Genomic DNA, 17,589 nt, shown 5'->3' with positions numbered 1-17,589 from the left:
ATTGTTAAACCATTGCATAAAAAAAGGGGATAGATCTGATGCTAACAACTACCGCCCAATCTCACTTCTGACAGCTTTATCCAAAATTCTTGAAAAAGTAATGTATTCAAGAGCAGCATCAACATATTTGTAAAAATGAAGTACTAACAAAATGTTAGTTTGGTTTTCAGAAAGGCTTTTCAACAGAAAATGCTATATATGCTTTCACTGATCAAGTGTTAAATGCAATGAAAATCACCCTTTCGGATATTTTGTGATCTCTCAAAGGCTTCTGATTGTGTAAATCATGAAATTCTTCTAGATAAGCTTAAGTATTGTGGTATGAGTGGGACAGTGCACAAATGCAGAAGGAAGAATGCAGAAGGTTGAAATTAATAGTACAGATTGTCTACAGAAACCAACAGAGTTCTCTTTCTGGGGAGATATCAATAATGGTGTCTCACAGGGTTCAGTCTTTGGGTCCCTTATTGTTATTAATATATATTAATGACTTGCCACTCTATATTCATGAAGATGCGAAGTTAGATCTTTTTTCTGATGATACAAGTAAAGTAATCACACCCAAAAAGCAAGAAGCAGCTGAGGAAATTGCAAATAATGTCTTTGAGAATATTATTAAGTGGTTCTCTGCAAATAGACTCTCACTAAATTTTGAGGAAACACACTTTATACAATTCTGTACAGAAAATGAGATAACACCATTGATAAATATAGACTATGAACGGAAGTCTGTTGCTAATATAGAATACTCAAAATTTCAGTGTGTGTGCATTGATGAAAAATTGAATTGGAAGAAACACATCGATGATCTGCTGATACGGTTAGGTTCAGCTACTTATGCTATTAGGGTTATTGCAAAATAAAAATATCAGTAAATTAGCCTACTATGCCTATTTTCATACACTGCTTTCATATCGCGCATCATATTTTGGGGCAATTCGTCATTAAGAGAGAAAGTATTCATTGCACAAAAGCGTGTAATCAGAATAAGAACTGGAGCCCTCCCAAGATCACCTTGCAGACATTTATTTAAGGAACTAGCGATATTCACAGTACCTTCGCAATACATACAATCACTTAGGAAATTTTTTATCAATAACCCATCCCAATTCAAAAATAACAGCGAAGTGCATAGCTACAACACTAGAAGAAAGGATGATATTCACTACTCTGGGTTAAATCTCACTTTGGCACAGAAAGGGGTGAATTATGCTGTCACAAAAGTCTTTGGTCATTTGCCAAATAGTATTAAAAATCTGACAGATAGCCAACTAACATTTAAACGCAAATTAAAAAAAATTTCTGAATGACAACTCCTTCTTCTCAATAGGTGAATTCTTAAATATGTAGTAACTGTATTAAAAAAATTAATTATTTTGTGTAAAGAAAACTTATGTTAAAGTGACACGTTCCACATCATTACGAAATGTCTTATTCGTGATCCATGGAACAAGGATTAATGTATGTATGTATGTACCACGGACAACGCAGTGGCCGACGTCCTTCACTTAACGACCGAGAGCAGCGGCATTTGCATAGAGTTTACAGTGGTAACAGACAAGCAGCACTGCGTGAAATAACTGTCGAAATCAATATGGGACGCACGGCGAACGTATGCTTTAAGACAGCGCGCCGAAACTTGGCGTTAAAGAGCTATGACGACCGACGCGAATGTCTTTGCTAACAGCGCGACATCGCCTGTAGGCTGGAAAATCTTGGCTTGTTCGGATGAATCCCGATTTCAGTTGGCAAGCGCTGATGGTAGGGTTGGAGTGTGGTGCAGAGCTCACGAAGCCATGGATCCAAGTCGACGACAAGCCATTGTGCAAGCTAGTGGCGGCTATGTTTATATGGAAACAGCTGGGTGCTTGGTCCAACTGAATCGATCATTGAGTGGAAATGGTTGTTTTCGGCTACTTGAAGACCATTTACCAGCTATTCATTGACTACATGTTCCCAAACAACGATGTCTTGTCATCGGGCCACAGCTGTTCGCGATAGCTTTGAACAGCATTCTGGACAATTCGAGCGAACGATTTGGCCACGCAGATCGTCCCACATGAATCTCATCGAACACTTACGGGATATAATCGTGAGGTCTGTTCTTGCAAAGCAACCTGCACTGGCAACACTGTCGCAGTTATGGACGGCTCAATAGGGTGTTTCAAAAAGGATTTTACAACTTTTGAAATTCATATTACCTACAGAGGTGACACTACAGTGTGCAAGTTTTTAAAGAAATAAGTAAAGGTTTGTTTCGCTTAGTTCCATAGTGCCGAATCACACCGTTAGGAGCGCTAGCGGCAGTTGCGTTAAGGATGGCTGCCTTCACTGGACCGGAACAGGTGTGTTTTGGTTTGAAGAATCAAAGTAGGCGACAACAGTTCAGCGTAATTTCCATACCAAATACGCTAAGGATCCTCCTAGTAGACCTACAATTTATGAGTGGCATACATATACGGGCCCTTTTTTCCCCATCAGAGAACCATCAACGGGAAAGCGTACCTGGATATGTTACAACAATTTTTGCTGCCACAGATCGCATTCGCGCCTTGTACGCGTCGATGTCATCATGCATGGAACAAGTTATCTGGGTCCACGGCGGAGACCACTAGGCAAGGGGACACATGTTGAAACGAGGTGATTGAAATGCTAATCATTTGTGCCGAAAATACTAATCTTCATGTTCTGTGAATATGAACGTCTTGTCTCTAGTCATTCAAGGTGTTCAGAAGAAACAGAACATGAGTGTATAATTGATATGTACATTTTAATTTTCAAAATAACAATGAAAAACGGAGAAATAAGATAAAGATAAAGAAGGCAAAAAATTATCCAAAAATTGGCGAAAACTACTGAAAATTGGCAAAAACATTAAACTATTTTTTTCTTGTTCTTAGTATCTTACTGGCCATTAAAATTGACGAAGACGACGTGCTACAGACGCGAAATTTAATCGACAGGGAGAAGATTCTGTGATATGCAAATGATTTGCTTTTCAGTGCATTCACACAAGGTTGGCGCCGGTGGCGACACCTACAACTTGCTGACATAAGGAAAGTTTCCAACCTATTTCTCATACACAAACAGCAGTTGACCGGCGTTGCCTGGTGAAATGTTGTTGTAATGCCTCGTGTAAGGAGGAGAAATGCATACCATCACGTTCCCGACTTTGATAAAGGTCGGATTGTAGCCTATCGCGATTGTGGTTTATCGTATCGCGACATTGCTGCTCGCGATGGTAGAGATCCAATGACTGTTAGCAGAATATGGAATCGTTGGGTTCAGGAGGGTAATACGGAACACCGTGCTGGATCCCAACGGCGTCTTGTCACTAGCAGTCGAGATGATAGGCATCTTATCCGCATCGCTGTAACGGATCGTACAGCCACGTCTCGATCCCTGAGTCAACAGTTGGGGACGTTTGCAAGACAACAACCATCTGCACGAACAGTTCGACGACGTTTACAGCAGCATGGACTATCAGCTCGGAGACCATGGCTGCGGTTACCCTTCACACTGCATCACAGACAGGAGCGCCTGCAATGGTGTACTCAACGCCGAACCTGGGTGCACGAATGGAAAAACGTCATTTTTTCGGATGAATCCAGGTTCTGTTTACAGCATCATGATGGTATCATACGTGTTTGGCGACATCGCGGTGAACGCACATTGGAAGCGTATAGTCGTCATCGCCATATTGGCGTATCACCCGGCGTGGTGGTATGGGGTGCCATTGGTTACACGACTCGGTCACCTCTTGTTCGCATTGACGGCACTTTGAACAGTGGACGTTACATTTCAGATGTGTTACGCCCCGTGGCTGTACCCTCCATTAGATCCCTGCGAAACCGTACATATCAGCAGGATAATACACGAACGCATGTTGCAGGACCTGTACGGGCATTTCTGGATACAGAAAATGTTCGACTGCTGCCCTGGCCAACACATTCTCCAGATCTCTCATCACTTGAAAACGTCTGGTCAATGGTGGCCGAGCAACTGGCTCGTCACAATACGCCCGTCACTACTCTTGATGAACAGTGGTATCGTGTTGAAGCTGCATGGACCGCTGTACCTGTACACACCATCCAAGCTCTGTTCGACTCAATGCCCTGGCGTATCAAGGCCATTATTACGGCCGAGGTGGTTGTTCTGGGTATTGTTTTCACAGGATCTATGCACCCAAATTACTTGAAAATGTAATCACATGTCAATTGTAGTATAATATATTTGTCCAATGAATACCCGTTTATCATCTGTATTTCTTCTCGGTGTAACAATTTTAATGACCAGTAGTGTAATTACTCATGTTGATGAATGTTACTGTTTGTCTGTTTTTGACTTTGCTGTGTTGGTACTTAGTACGCTGTTGGTGGGCTGTTGCAGGAAACAACCCAAGTCTTTCGCGTTCGACCACTGCTTCTACTCGCTGGACAAGGATGACGTCAACTTCGCGAGTCAGGAGATCGTGTTCGACTGCCTGGGCCGCGACATCCTGGACAACGCCTTCCAGGGGTACAACGCCTGCATCTTCGCCTACGGCCAGACGGGTGAGTCACGGCCGCGCGCTGTGCCAGCAGGCTAGGGAAGGATACAGAGATTACGTATTTGTGCCAAACGCTTTATAAGTAGCAAGTATTCTGATTTCAGGCAGGGTGGATGTAGATTTCTTTGGTACCTGTATTCGAGCCTCAGTATACGAGAGCTAATCGGAAAGTAAGGAACGGTCGGTGGCGAAATGTAAACCACAATGAAAATCAAAACTTTTATTTGCAACAGTTAGCTGCAAGCAATTAAAGGTCTTTACATAGATAGTCAGGCAGCAGTTAGAGTTGACGGTAAATTGAGTTCATAGTTCAGAGTAGTTTGAGGGGTAAGACAAGGCTGCAACCTGTCTCCACTGTTGTCCATATTATTTATGGATCATATATCGAAATCAATAGGCTGGCTGGGTGAGATTAAGATATGTGAACACAAAATAAGCACTCTCGCATATGCGGATGACTTAGTTGTGATGGCAGATTCGATTGAAAGTTTGCAAAGTAATATTTCAGAGGTAGATCAGAAATGTAAGGACTATGGTATGAAGATTAGCATCTCCAAAACGAAAGTAATGTCAGTGGGAAAGAGATATAAACGGATTAAGTGCCAAATAGGAGGAACAAAGTTAGAACAGGTGGACGGTTTCAAGTACTTAGGATGCACATTCTTACAGGATGGCAACATAGTGAAAGAACTGGAAGCGAGGTGTAGCAAAGCTAATGCAGTGAGTGCTCAGCTACGATCTGCTCTCTTCTGCAAGAAGGAAGTCAGTAGCAAGACTAAGTTATCTGTGCACCGTTCAATCTTTCGACCAACTTTGTTGTATGGGAGCGAAAGTTGGGTGGATTCAGGGTACATTATCAGTAAGGTTGAGGTTAAGGATATGAAAGTAGCTAGGATGAGTGCAGGTACTAGTAGATGGGAACAATGGCAGGAGGGTATCCACAATGAGGTAATCAAAGAAAAACTGGGAATGAACTCTATAGATGTAGCAGTCAGGGCGAACAGGCTTAGATGGTGGGGTCATGCTACACGCATGGGAGAAGCGAGGTTACCCAAGAGACTCATGGGGTCAGCAGTAGAGGGTAGGAGGAGTCGGGGCAGACCAAGGAGAAGGTACCTGGATTCGGTTAAGAATGATTTTGAAGTAATAGGCTTAACATCAGAAGAGGCACCAATGTTAGCACTGAATAGGAGATCGTGGAGGAATTTTATAAGGGGGACTATGCTCCAGACTGAACGCTGAATGGCATAATCAGTCTTAAATGATGATGATGATGATGATGAGTTAGCTGCACCTTCAAGGTACCTAGTTGCGGCTCCAATTTAGACATCTGTCGTAGCGTTGTGCGAATTTTTCAATACCCTAGTCATAGAAGCGAGCCGCCTGTGGTTTCAGACAGTTTTCTGCGCTGGACTTCCACCCGTTGTCTGTGCCAAAATATTGTCTTTGAAGCCATCGGTTCATCTGAGTAGAGATTAACATTAGAGGGAGGGAGCAAAGTCCGAGCTGCATGCTGGGTGACCAAACATTTCCCATAGAAAACGGTCCTCATTGCCCCTGCAGTGAGCAGCCGAGAACTGTCATGAAGAACGAACTGTATGACAGATACGTTATGTGGAATTGCATGAAATCAGGTAAAATCTCTCGGCAGGCACCGGTACTTGCCGGGAGACAATATTTTCTAGGCATCTTTTCGCGGTCATTGTATGCTCAGGGCTGAGAAGAGCGGCGTGACGCTATCTACTTCCATCCTATAGACAGTGCCCAACACATGCGTGCAAAGCTTCGTTGGATTTTCACTGTGGATTCCATTTCGCGACCGATCGTTTCTTACTTTCCGAATAACCCTCCTATTAAAATCTCAGAAGACGGAAAAGCAAACCCTGGCTGTGCCACAAAGGAACAAATTCCAACTGTAATCTCTTAATGGTCTGACCTTTCGATGTCACCAAGATAGTTTTTTTTCTCGCCGTTTCTACTGTCTGGCTTAATGTTCATAGCTTAGGTCTTTCCGTAGACGAGTGACTGACTGCCACACTGGGTGGGCATTCAAGGTGACGAGTTCGTTGTCTTTGGCTGGAAATGTACGAAGTTTGAATTCAGTTAGCCACTTGTGAGCAAGTGGTGTAAATGTTTGGGTGGGCATTCAAGGTGACGAGTTCGTTGTCTTTGGCTGGAAATGTACGAAGTTTGAATTCAGTTAGTCACTTGTGAGCAAGTGGTGTAAATGTTTGGGTGGGCATTCAAGGTGACGAGTTCGTTGTCTTTGGCTGGAAATGTACGAAGTTTGAATTCAGTTAGTCACTTGTGAGCAAGTGGTGTAAATGTTTACAAGAGATGGATATGAAAAGCCAGAGGGTTTATTCTCGCAATGTAGGAAACATGAAAATTGCAGGATTGCAGATGCGGACAAACTACACTCTAAGAAAAAACTTAAAAAACAAGAAAAGACACACCACGAGGGAATTATACAAATGGGACGGAAATTGGTAGATGTGATGCACTTGTACAGACAAACAGATGATTGCAATTTCATAAAAGTAGGTTGATTTATTCAGGATAAAGAGATATTGCGCAGGTCAGTAAAGCGTTGGTCCACCTCTATGCAAGTAGTTAGGCGGCGTGGCACTGATCGATAGAACTTTTGGATGCCCTCGTGAGGGATATCGTCCAAGACTATGACCAATTGGTGCGTTAGATCGTCGAAATGCCGAGCTGGTTGGAGGGCTCTGCCCATAATGCTCTGAACGTTCTCATTGGGTGTGTGTGTGTGTGGGGGGGGGGGGGGGGAATCTGGCGATCAAAGAAAGACAAGAAATCGGGGCGTAGAATATCGTCGACGTACCGCTGTTCTGTGAGGGTATCGCAGCTGACAACCAAAGGCATCCTGTTACGAAATGAAATGGTACCCCGGTCTATCACTCCAGATTGTCGGGCCATAATGGCGGGCCACAGTAACATTGGCATCCCATCGCAGTCTGGTTTTTATGGAGACTTGTCAAGGCATGGAATCTCTCTGACTTGAGTAGAAGTGTCCTCAGTGAATACTCTCACTTCGAAATGAGCCCCAATGAGCAACGAAGACTTGTCGGAGGCGCTCCAGATAGTGGTGGGATACCACCCTGACTCGAAATGAGCGTATGGGTGTGAGCACTATGGGACTTAACTTCTGAGGGCATCAGTCCCCTAGAACTTACTACTACTTAAACCTAAGTAACCTAAGGACATCACACACATCCATGCCCGATGCAGGATTCGAACCTGTGACCGTAGCGGTCGCGCGGTTCCAGACTGAAGCGCCTACAACCGCTCGGCCACTCCGGCCGGCTGAGCGTATGGCATTGTTGGGTGGCAGGCCCCATTCGGGGAAGTTCGGCCGCCGAGTGCGAGTATTATTTCACTTGACGCCACAGTGGGCGACTTGCGCGCCGGCGATGAGGATGAAATGATGATGAGGGCAACACAACGACCAGTCCACGAGTGGAGAAAATCCCCAAGCCGGCCGCGAATCGAATCCGGGGCCCGCTGCATGGGAGGCAAGCACGTAACCATCCAGCTAAGCAGGCGGACACCAACCCGACTTATTTTTCAATGGTGATGCCGCCATTTGTTTGTAATAATTTTTATTTTATTCGTGTACGATCCAGTTATCGGCCTTAGGCCATTTTCAAGTATCAAAACTGGAACAACTGCAATTTGTAACAAAACATATTACTCCTCACCTATAGTGCAGCATGTTTTCCATAATGAACTGTATTACAAGGTAGAAACTCCATGTTTCTTACAAATATATTACAGCAAGAGACTTCACGAAGTTTACATGTGAACTTTGCCGAGTGGTCTAAGGCGCTGATCCTGGCGGAGGTTCGAGTCCACCCTCGGGCATGGGTGTATGTGTTTGTCCTTAGGATAATTTACGTTAAGTAGTGTGTAAGTTTAGGGACTGATGACCTTAGCAGTTAAGTCCCATAAGATTTCACACACATTTGAACATTTTGAACATGTGGACTTTACTAGTGGGCCTCACGTTTGGAAATGGAAAAAAGAACACATTGACACTGGTGTGTCAGACCCACCATACTTGCTCCGGACACTGCGAGAGGGCTGTACAAGCAATGATCACACGCACGGCACAGCGGACACACCAGGAACCGCGGTGTTGGCCGTCGAATGGCGCTAGCTGCGCAGCATTTGTGCACCGCCGCCGTCAGTGTCAGCCAGTTTGCCGTGGCATAAGGAGCTCCATCGCAGTCTTTAACACTGGTAGCATGCCGCGACAGCGTGGACGTGAACCTTATGTGCAGTTGACGGACTTTGAGCGAGGGCGTATAGTGGGCATGCGGGAGGCCGGGTGGACGTACCGCCGAATTGCTCAACACGTGGGGCGTGAGGTCTCCACAGCACATCGATGTTGTCGCCAGTGGTCGGCGGAAGGTGCACGTGCCCGTCGACCTGGGACCGGACCGCAGCGACGCACGGATGCACGCCAAGACCGTAGGATCCTACGCAGTGCCGTAGGGGACCGCACCGCCTCTTCCCAGCAAATTAGGGACACTGTTGCTCCTGGGGTATCGGCGAGGACCATTCGCAACCGTCTCCATGAAGCTGGGCTACGGTCCCGCACACCGTTAGGCCGTCTTCCGCTCACGCCCCAACATCGTGCTGCAGCCCGCCTCCAGTGGTGTCGCGACAGGCGTGAATGGAGGGACGAATGGAGACGTGTCGTCTTCAGCGATGAGAGTCGCTTCTGCCTTGGTGCCAATGATGGTCGTATGCGTGTTTGGCGCCGTGCAGGTGAGCGGCACAATCAGGACTGCATACGACCGAGGCACACGGGTCCAACACCCGGCATCATAGTGTGGGGAGCGATCTCCTACACTGGCCGTACACCTCTGGTGATCGTCGAGGGGACACTGAATAGTGCACGGTACATCCAAACCGTCATCGAACCCATCGTTCTACCTTTCCTAGACCGGCAAGGGAACTTGCTGTTCCAACAGGACAATGCACGTCTGCATGTATCCCGTGCCACCCAACGTGCTCTAGAAAGTGTAAGTCAACTACCCTGGCCAGCAAGATCTCCGGATCTGTCCCCCATTGAGCATGTTTGGGACTGGATGAAGCGTCGTCTCACGCGGTCTGGACGTCCAGCACGAACGCTGGTCCAACTGAGGCGCCAGGTGGAAATGGCATGGCAAGCCGTTCCACAGGACTACATCCAGCATCTCTACGATCGTCTCCATGGGAGAATAGCAGCCTGAATTGCTGCGAAAGGTGGATATACACTGTACTAGTGCCGACATTGTGCATGCTCTGTTGCCTGTGTCTATGTGCCTGTGGTTCTGTCAGTGTGATCATGTGATGTATCTGACCCCAGGAATGAGTCAATAAAGTTTCCCTTTCCTGGGACAATGAATTCACTGTGTTCTTATTTCAATTTCCAGGAGTGTATATATGTGTGTGTAAAAAAATCAGCTACCTTGTTCCCCAAAACACCACAGTTTGCAATGTGCAGATTGAGATTTCTGTCAGGCGATCTTTGGAAGACAATTGTGTGGCGCATACCCGTTTATTGGTTAGCTGTTTCGTTTAAAAGCTGTGCTGTAGGGTCCAGAAATGAAAGTCTGCAACATAGTTAGGCACTTTAGAGATATTCTCACTTTTACTGTTGACAGATCTGGCTTACATGACCACATACGCTTTTCTGTTAATGACTTGTGTTTCATGCCAGTCTCATGTTTGTTGACATGTAAGTAAGGTAAAGAATCTTGGTATTTATGCGCTATTTTTCAGCGTTGCCTTGTTTTTTGCCTCGTGTTTTGTACTTTAAAAAGGCTTAGTGCCGAAATCTGTGTCGTCGTCGTCGTTGTTGTTGTTGTTGTTGTTGTTGTTGTTGTTGTGGTCTTCAGTCCAGAGACTGGTTTGACGCAGCTCTCTCTGCTACTCTATCCTGTGCAAGCTTCTTAATCTCCCAATACATACTGCAACCTACATCCTTCTGAATCTGCTTAGTGTACTCATCTCTTGGTCTCCCTCTACCATTTTTACCCTCTACGCTGCCCTCCAATACTAAATTGGTGATCCCTCGATGTCTCAGAACATGTCCTACCAACCGATGCCTTCTTCTTGTCAAGTTGTGCCACAAACTCCTCCCCGATCCTATTCAATGCCTCCTCATTAGTTATGTGATCTACCCATCAAATCTTAAGCATTCTTCTGTAGCACCACATTTCGAAAGCTTCTATTCTCTTCTTGTCCAAACTAGTTATCGTCCACGTTTTACTTCCATACATGGCTACATCCAAACAAATACTTTCAGAAACGACTTCCTGACGCTTAAATCTATACTCGATGTTAACAAATTTCTCTTCTTCAGAAACGCTTTCCTTGCCATTGTCAGTCTACGTTTTATATCCTTCCTGCTTCGACTATGATCAGTTATTTTCCTCCCCAAATAGCAAAACTCCTTTACTGCTTTAAGTCTCTCAATTCCTAATCTAATTCCCTCAGCATCGCCCTACTTAATTCGACCACATTCCATTATCCTCGTTTTGCTTTTGTTGATGTTCATCTTATATCCACCTTTCAAGACACTGTCCATTCCGTTCAACTGCTCTTCAAAGTCTTTTGCTGTCTCTGACAGAATTACATTGTCATCGGCCACGCTCAAAGTTTTAATTTCTTCTCCGTGGATTTTAATACCTACTCCAAATTTTTCTTTAGTTTCCTTTACTGCTTGCTCAATATACAGATTGAATAACATCGGGGAGAGGCTACAACCCTGTCTCACTGCTTTCCCAACCACTGCTTCCCTTTCATGTCCCTCGACTCTTATAACTGCCATCTGGTTCCTGTACAAATTGTAAATAGCCTTTCGCTCCATGTATTTTACCCCTGCTACCTTCAGAATTTGAATGAGAGCATTCCAGTCAACATTCTCAAAAGCTTTCACTAAATCTACAAATACTAGAAACGTAGGTTTGCCGTTCCTTAATCTAGTTTCTAATAGAAGTCGGCTTCTACCAGTTTTTCCATTCGTCTGTAAAGAATTCGCGTTAGTATTCTGCAGCCGGACTTATTTAACTGTTAGTTCGGTAATTTTAGCATCTGTTGACACCTGCTTTCTTTGGAATTGGAGTTATTATTTTCTTCTTGAAGTCTGAGGGTATTTCGCCTGTCTCATACATCTTGCTCACCAGATGGTAGAGTTTTGTCAGGACTGGCTCTCCCGAGGCTGTCAGTAGTTCTAATGGAGTGTTGTCTTCTCTCGGGGCCTTATTTCGACTTAGGTCTTTCAGTGCTCTGTCAATCTCTTCTCGCAGTATCGTATCTCCCATTTCAGCTTCATGTACATCCTCTTCCATTTTCATAATATTGTCCTCAAGAACATCGCCCTTGTATAGACAGCGTTAACGATGTGTAATGGAAGTACTGCGACAGGTATATACGAAATTGTTATTAACTACAAATAGTCATAGATATAAGCACTAACAATTTCATATGTTTGGAGCTTGATAATGGCACTGCAGCCGAAATAAGTTTGGCAGCAGAAAATAACAGCTTAATAAAATGTCTTTGATTATAGCAGTGATTTAGGTTACTATATATATATATATATATATATATATATATATATATATAAAGGCAACTAATCTCCGTGGGATAGGAGGGGTGGGGGTGGGGGTGGGGAGACTGCCAGATAATACGTCGCTTTTCTTGTACCAGCCGTGCTAGTGCCACACGTTTTATACATAGAAACAAGATTTAGGATAGGACTTATATCGCCACACTCAACGAGAGATGCTGTGGTACAGCGTGAGGTAACGGACTCCTGGTCAGGTGGAATTGCGGGGAAGCGGCTGTGAATGGCGGCCTGGGCTCGTCACACCTGCGCCTGCGCAGTGCTACACGTGTCGCAGTGGGACCCGGAGAGCTGGAGAGCTGCCCTCATGTGGGTTGGGGGTCGCCCTCCACCGCTCCCCGAGGGAGATTGGAGACGGCGCCCGAGGAAAGGGCTGAACGGTTCTGCCGGCCTCTTTTCCGGCGCATAATGGGACTGCGGAGGCGGCCCCGGGATTGCCTCTTCGCTCCGCGTGGATTTGGAATACTGACAGGGGTGCATGTTCGGTTGCGAGTACCGGGCGTTTCAAGGAGACAGGAAATTCTACATTGTCCGTTGGTAACTCTGAGTAAGCTGGGCGACAAAGGCGCCCTTGGTTACGACGTCTTTTCCTTTAGTTTTCGTGGATTGATTCCAGTCTCTTGTTGTTGTTGTTGTTGTTGATCTTCAAAAATTGGTTCAAAGGGCTCTGAGCACTATGGCACTTAACTTGTAAGGTCTTCAGTCTCCTAGAACATAGAACTACTTAAACCTAACTAACCTAAGGACATCACACACATCCATGCCCTAGGCAGGATTCGAACCTGCGACCGTAGCGGCGGCGCGGTCCCAGACTGTAGCGCCTAGAACCGGTTAGCCACTCCGGCCGGCGTTGTTGTTGTAGTCACCAGTCCAAAGACAGGCTTTTTTTTACAACATTCCATTTGAACTACTGACAGCCTTGGGAGAACCAGGCCTAACAAAACTCTACCATCTAGTGATCAAAATGTATGAGACAGGCGAAATACCCTCAGACTTCAAGAAGAATGTAATAATTCCCATCCCAAAGAAAGTAGGTGTTGACAGATGTGAAAATTACCGAACAATCAGTTTAATAAGTCACGGCTGCAAAATACTAACACGAATTATACACAGACGAATGAAAGAACTGGTAGAAGCCGACCTCGGGGAAGATCAGTTTGGATTCCGTAGAAACGTTGGAACACGTGAGGTAATACTAACCCTATGATTTATCTTAGAAAATAGATTAAAGGAAGGCAAACCTACGTTTCTAGCATTTGTAGACTTAGAGAAAGCTTTTGACAATGTTGACTGGAATACTCTCTTTCAAATTCTAATGGTGGCAGGGGTAAAATACAGGGAGCGAAAGGCTATTTACAATTTGTACAGAAACCAGATGGCAGTTATAAGAGTCGAGGGACATGAAAGGGAAGCAGTGGTTGGGAAGGGAGTGAGACAGGGTTGTAGCCTCTCCTCGATGCTATTCAATCTGTATAGTGAGCAAGCAGTGAAGGAAAAAAAAAAAAGAAAAATTCGGAGTAGGTATTAAAATCCATGGAGAAGAAATAAAAACTTTGAGGTTTGCTGATGACATCGTAATTCTGTCAGAGACAGCAAAGGACTTGGAAGAGCAGTTGAACGGAATGGATAGTGTCTTGAAAGGAGGATATATGATGAACATCAACAAAAGCAAAACTAGGATAATGGAATGTAGTGGAATTAAGTCGGGTGATGCTGAGGGAATTAGATTAAGAAATGAGACACTTAAAGCAGTAAACGAGTTTTGCTATTTGAGGAGCAAAATGACTGATGATGGTTGAAGCAGAGAGGATATGAAATGTAGACTGGCAATGACAAGGAAAGCATTTCTGAAGAAGAGAAATTTGTTAACATCGAGTATAGATTTAAGTGCCAGGAAGTCGTTTCTGAAAGTATTTGTATTGAGTGTAGCCATGTATGGAAGTGAAACACGGACAAGAAGAGAATAGAAGCTATCGAAATGTGGTGCTACAGAAGAATGCTGGAAATAAGATGGGTAGATCACATAACTAATGAGGAGGTATTAAACGGAATTGGGGAGAAGAGTTTGTGGCACAACTTGACTAGAAGAAGGAATCGAGTGGTATGACATGTTCTGAGGCATCAAGGGATCACCAGTTTAGTTTTGGAGGGCAGCGTTGAGGGTACAACTCGTAGAGGGAGACCAAGAGATGAATATACTAAGCAGATTCAGAAGGACGTAGGTTGCAGTAGAAACTGGGAGATGAAGAAGCTTGCTCGGGATAGAGTAGCATGGAGAGCTGCATCAAACCAGTAGCTTTAATTATCACCTCGAAAAAATAAACTTTGCTTTACCCCTAGCCGCTAACTGAGAATTGAGCAGAACAAAACGGTGTAATTTTTAGGATTCCGTGGCACAGTTTGTAGAAACGAACCCTTATAGGATCCTTTTCTTGTCTGTCTGAGTGAGTGTTAAGAATACTTTTTCTCAGGAACGAGTAGACGTATCAGCTGCAAATAAGGTGTATTTCCCTCAGCGATGCAAACGATAAAATGCTTCCAAGTCAGTTCAATCAAAAGACACGGTCATTTATGTCACATAACACGATACTCGAACATTCACTCATCGAAATCTTTACGGTGCTTCACGCTGACCTAGAATGATGAAATTTGGCAAGAAGCAAGTACGGAAAAAATTTGGCAACTACGTGTAAAGGAAAAGCTCCGAAAAACCTTAGTTTGTAATTATATAATACGAAAAAATATTTTGTTATTTTTTATCCGTCTGTTTGTCTGTCCGTCTGTTGAGCCCGTTTTCCTCTGGAACAATTTGGTGTACTGAGTTCAAATTTACGTCACATACTAATGTCTGTGGTGTCTTGGCCGTGTAAAAACGTTAAGCTTCTAAGTAAATGGAAACAAAAGATACGGCCCTTTGTCACATATTTTGATGCTCGAAAACTCACTCCTGAAAACGTATTGAATGCCTTCCGTTGGCCTAGAATCATGAAATTTGTAAGATTTCACATTACATTTAAAGGGAAAAATCCGAAATCGTTAGTTTGAAACTACACTACTGGCCATTAAAATTGCTACACCACGAAGATGGCGTGTTACAGAAGCGAAATTTAACCGACAGGAAGGAGATGCTGTGATATGCAAATGATTAGCTTTTCAGAGCATTCACACAAGGTTGGCGCCGGTGGAGACACGTACAACGTGCTGACATGAGGAAGGTTTCCGACCGATTTCTCATACGCAAACAGCACTTGACAAGCGTTGCCTTGTGAAACGTTGTTGGGATGCCTCGTGTAAGGAGGAGAAATGCGTACCATCACGTTTCCGACTTTGATAAAGATCGGATTGAAGCCTATCGCGGTTGCGGTTTATCGTGTCGCGACATTGCTGCTCGCGTTGGTCGAGATCCAATGACTGTTAGCAGAATATGGAATCGGTGGGTTCAGGAGGGTAATACGGAACCCAGTGCTGGATCCCAACAGCCTCGTATCACTAGCAGTCGAGATGACAGGAATCTTATCCGCATGGCTGTAACGGATCGTACAGCCACGTCTCGATCCCTGAATCAACAGATGTGGACTTTTGCAAGACAACAACCATCTGCACGGACAGTTCGACGGCGTTTACAGCAGCATGGACTATCAGCTCGGAGACCATGGCTGCGGTTACCCTTGACGCTGCGTCACACACAGGAGCGCCGGAGATAGTGTACTCTACGATGAACCTGGGTGCACGGAAGGCAAATCGTCATTTTTTCGGATGAATACAGGTTCTGTTTACAGCATCATGATGGTCGCATCCGTGTTTGGCGATATCGCGGTGAATGCACATTGGAAGCGGGTATTCGTAATGGCCATACTGGCGTATCACCCGGCTTGTTGGTATGGGGTGCCATTGGTTACACTTCTCGGTCTCCTCTTGTTCTCATTGACGGCACATTGAACAGTGGACGTTACATTTCAGATGTTTTACAACCAGTGGCTCTACCCTTCATTCGATCACACCGGCGCCAACCTTGTGTGAATGTTCTGAAAAGCTAACCATTTGCATATCACAGCATCTTCTTCCTATCGGTTAAATGTCGCGTCTGTAGCACGTCATCTTCGTGGTGTAGCAATTTTAACATACGACTTGTTACATTGGCTACTTGATACTGTTTGCTCTAAAGAGTCTTAGAGGACAGATAACGTGATCCGCGGTAAACCATTTCTGTTCACCATAAAAAATCCCTACCATAACAGTGATAGATTAACCACGTAATTACAGATACCATGAACGTAAACAGCGAGTATGATCAGTTCTGTCGTATATTTTCAATTTTAATCAGCATAGATACATATTCGCACTTGTTTACTTTCAAGTAGATTTATTGTGCTTTTCCTTCTTAGTAAAAAGAATTACGAAACTTCATCTTATTCACTCCGTTCCTGCATGATGCTAGCGTCTAATGGATATATCATCTTTCTCAAGTCCCCAAATAGTAGCGCGCTTGAGTGCTTCGGCAATTTCTACCAATCACATTCCTTTGCCTGCAGCATCTACGTTCTGGTTCTCTTGAATTCTAGAAGCACATGCGATAGCTATATGCTGGTATCATCAGTATTACATCGTCTCATTTTCTCACGCAATTCATATCAATAACAATAATAGTAGACAAGACAGCAGACGAAAGCTTTCTGTACTGACAGCCCGAAGCGGACTTCCTTTGAAGGTTTCCCTAAAAGATCGACAACCAGCGGAACACGCGCGTACACAAGAATGCGGACAGAACACGGACGAATGCCGTTCGCACATACGTGTCTAGCATTTGTGCCGCACAGAATTCTGGTTCGCTGTTACACTTTCGCGTATGTTCGCTTTGGTGCGATGGAGACTTACAAATCAGAAATGGTAACACATTCTCGTTGAGTACTGTTTTAGGTAATTAAATGTGCACTGCTGTACGCCTACTTGAAAACTGAGAGTTCTAGTTTGCACTGTCCGTTGTTTCCTACGTCGCGTCTCGTTGGCCGATGGTAGGTAAAGTTCAGAAGACCCGCCATATTTTTGGCGGCGGAGGCCCTCTCGCTGTTGCATTATTCATGACGGCAGCTGGTTACTTTCAAGGACGTTCCCTGTAACTTTGTGGCTCGCCCAGAAAGCGGACGATTTTGACAGCTGACTGGTGCTGCGATATGGAACTGCGTTTGTGTTTTCGCTTTAGTGAAAGAAGAGGCCCACCAACCGGTGAATCACTCAAGAGGTTAGAAGAATCAATCCATTTGTTTGAGTTCAGTTTATAAGAACCGCATACAAATAAAATTACTGTGTTTAATTGTTGATCGATAAACTTTTCCAGTGCCCATAATTTTCATAGCTCTCTGAAATAGCTTTTCGTTTCACATCGTTCGCAGTTCTTGAA

General features: G+C 44.5%; 1 protein-coding gene across 3 annotated transcripts in view; it reads left to right on the top strand.

The window, feature by feature from the left end:
- The window catches only part of LOC126336356 (kinesin-like protein KIF13A), a 1,265,558-nt gene that overhangs the window by 1,038,766 nt on the left and 209,203 nt on the right, over positions 1–17,589 (top strand). For all 3 annotated transcript variants that reach the window (XM_049999947.1, XM_049999946.1, XM_049999945.1), the window contains exon 3: positions 4,390–4,553. In XM_049999947.1, the coding sequence (XP_049855904.1) occupies positions 4,390–4,553 (164 nt within the window). The remainder of the gene's footprint in view (positions 1–4,389; positions 4,554–17,589) is intronic.

Source organism: Schistocerca gregaria, chromosome 2 (genome assembly GCF_023897955.1).
Source record: "Schistocerca gregaria isolate iqSchGreg1 chromosome 2, iqSchGreg1.2, whole genome shotgun sequence".
Taxonomy (NCBI): Eukaryota; Metazoa; Arthropoda; class Insecta; order Orthoptera; family Acrididae; genus Schistocerca; species Schistocerca gregaria.
The sequence above is the reverse complement of the archived record's forward strand: the minus strand, read 5'-3'. Positions and strand labels throughout refer to the sequence as shown.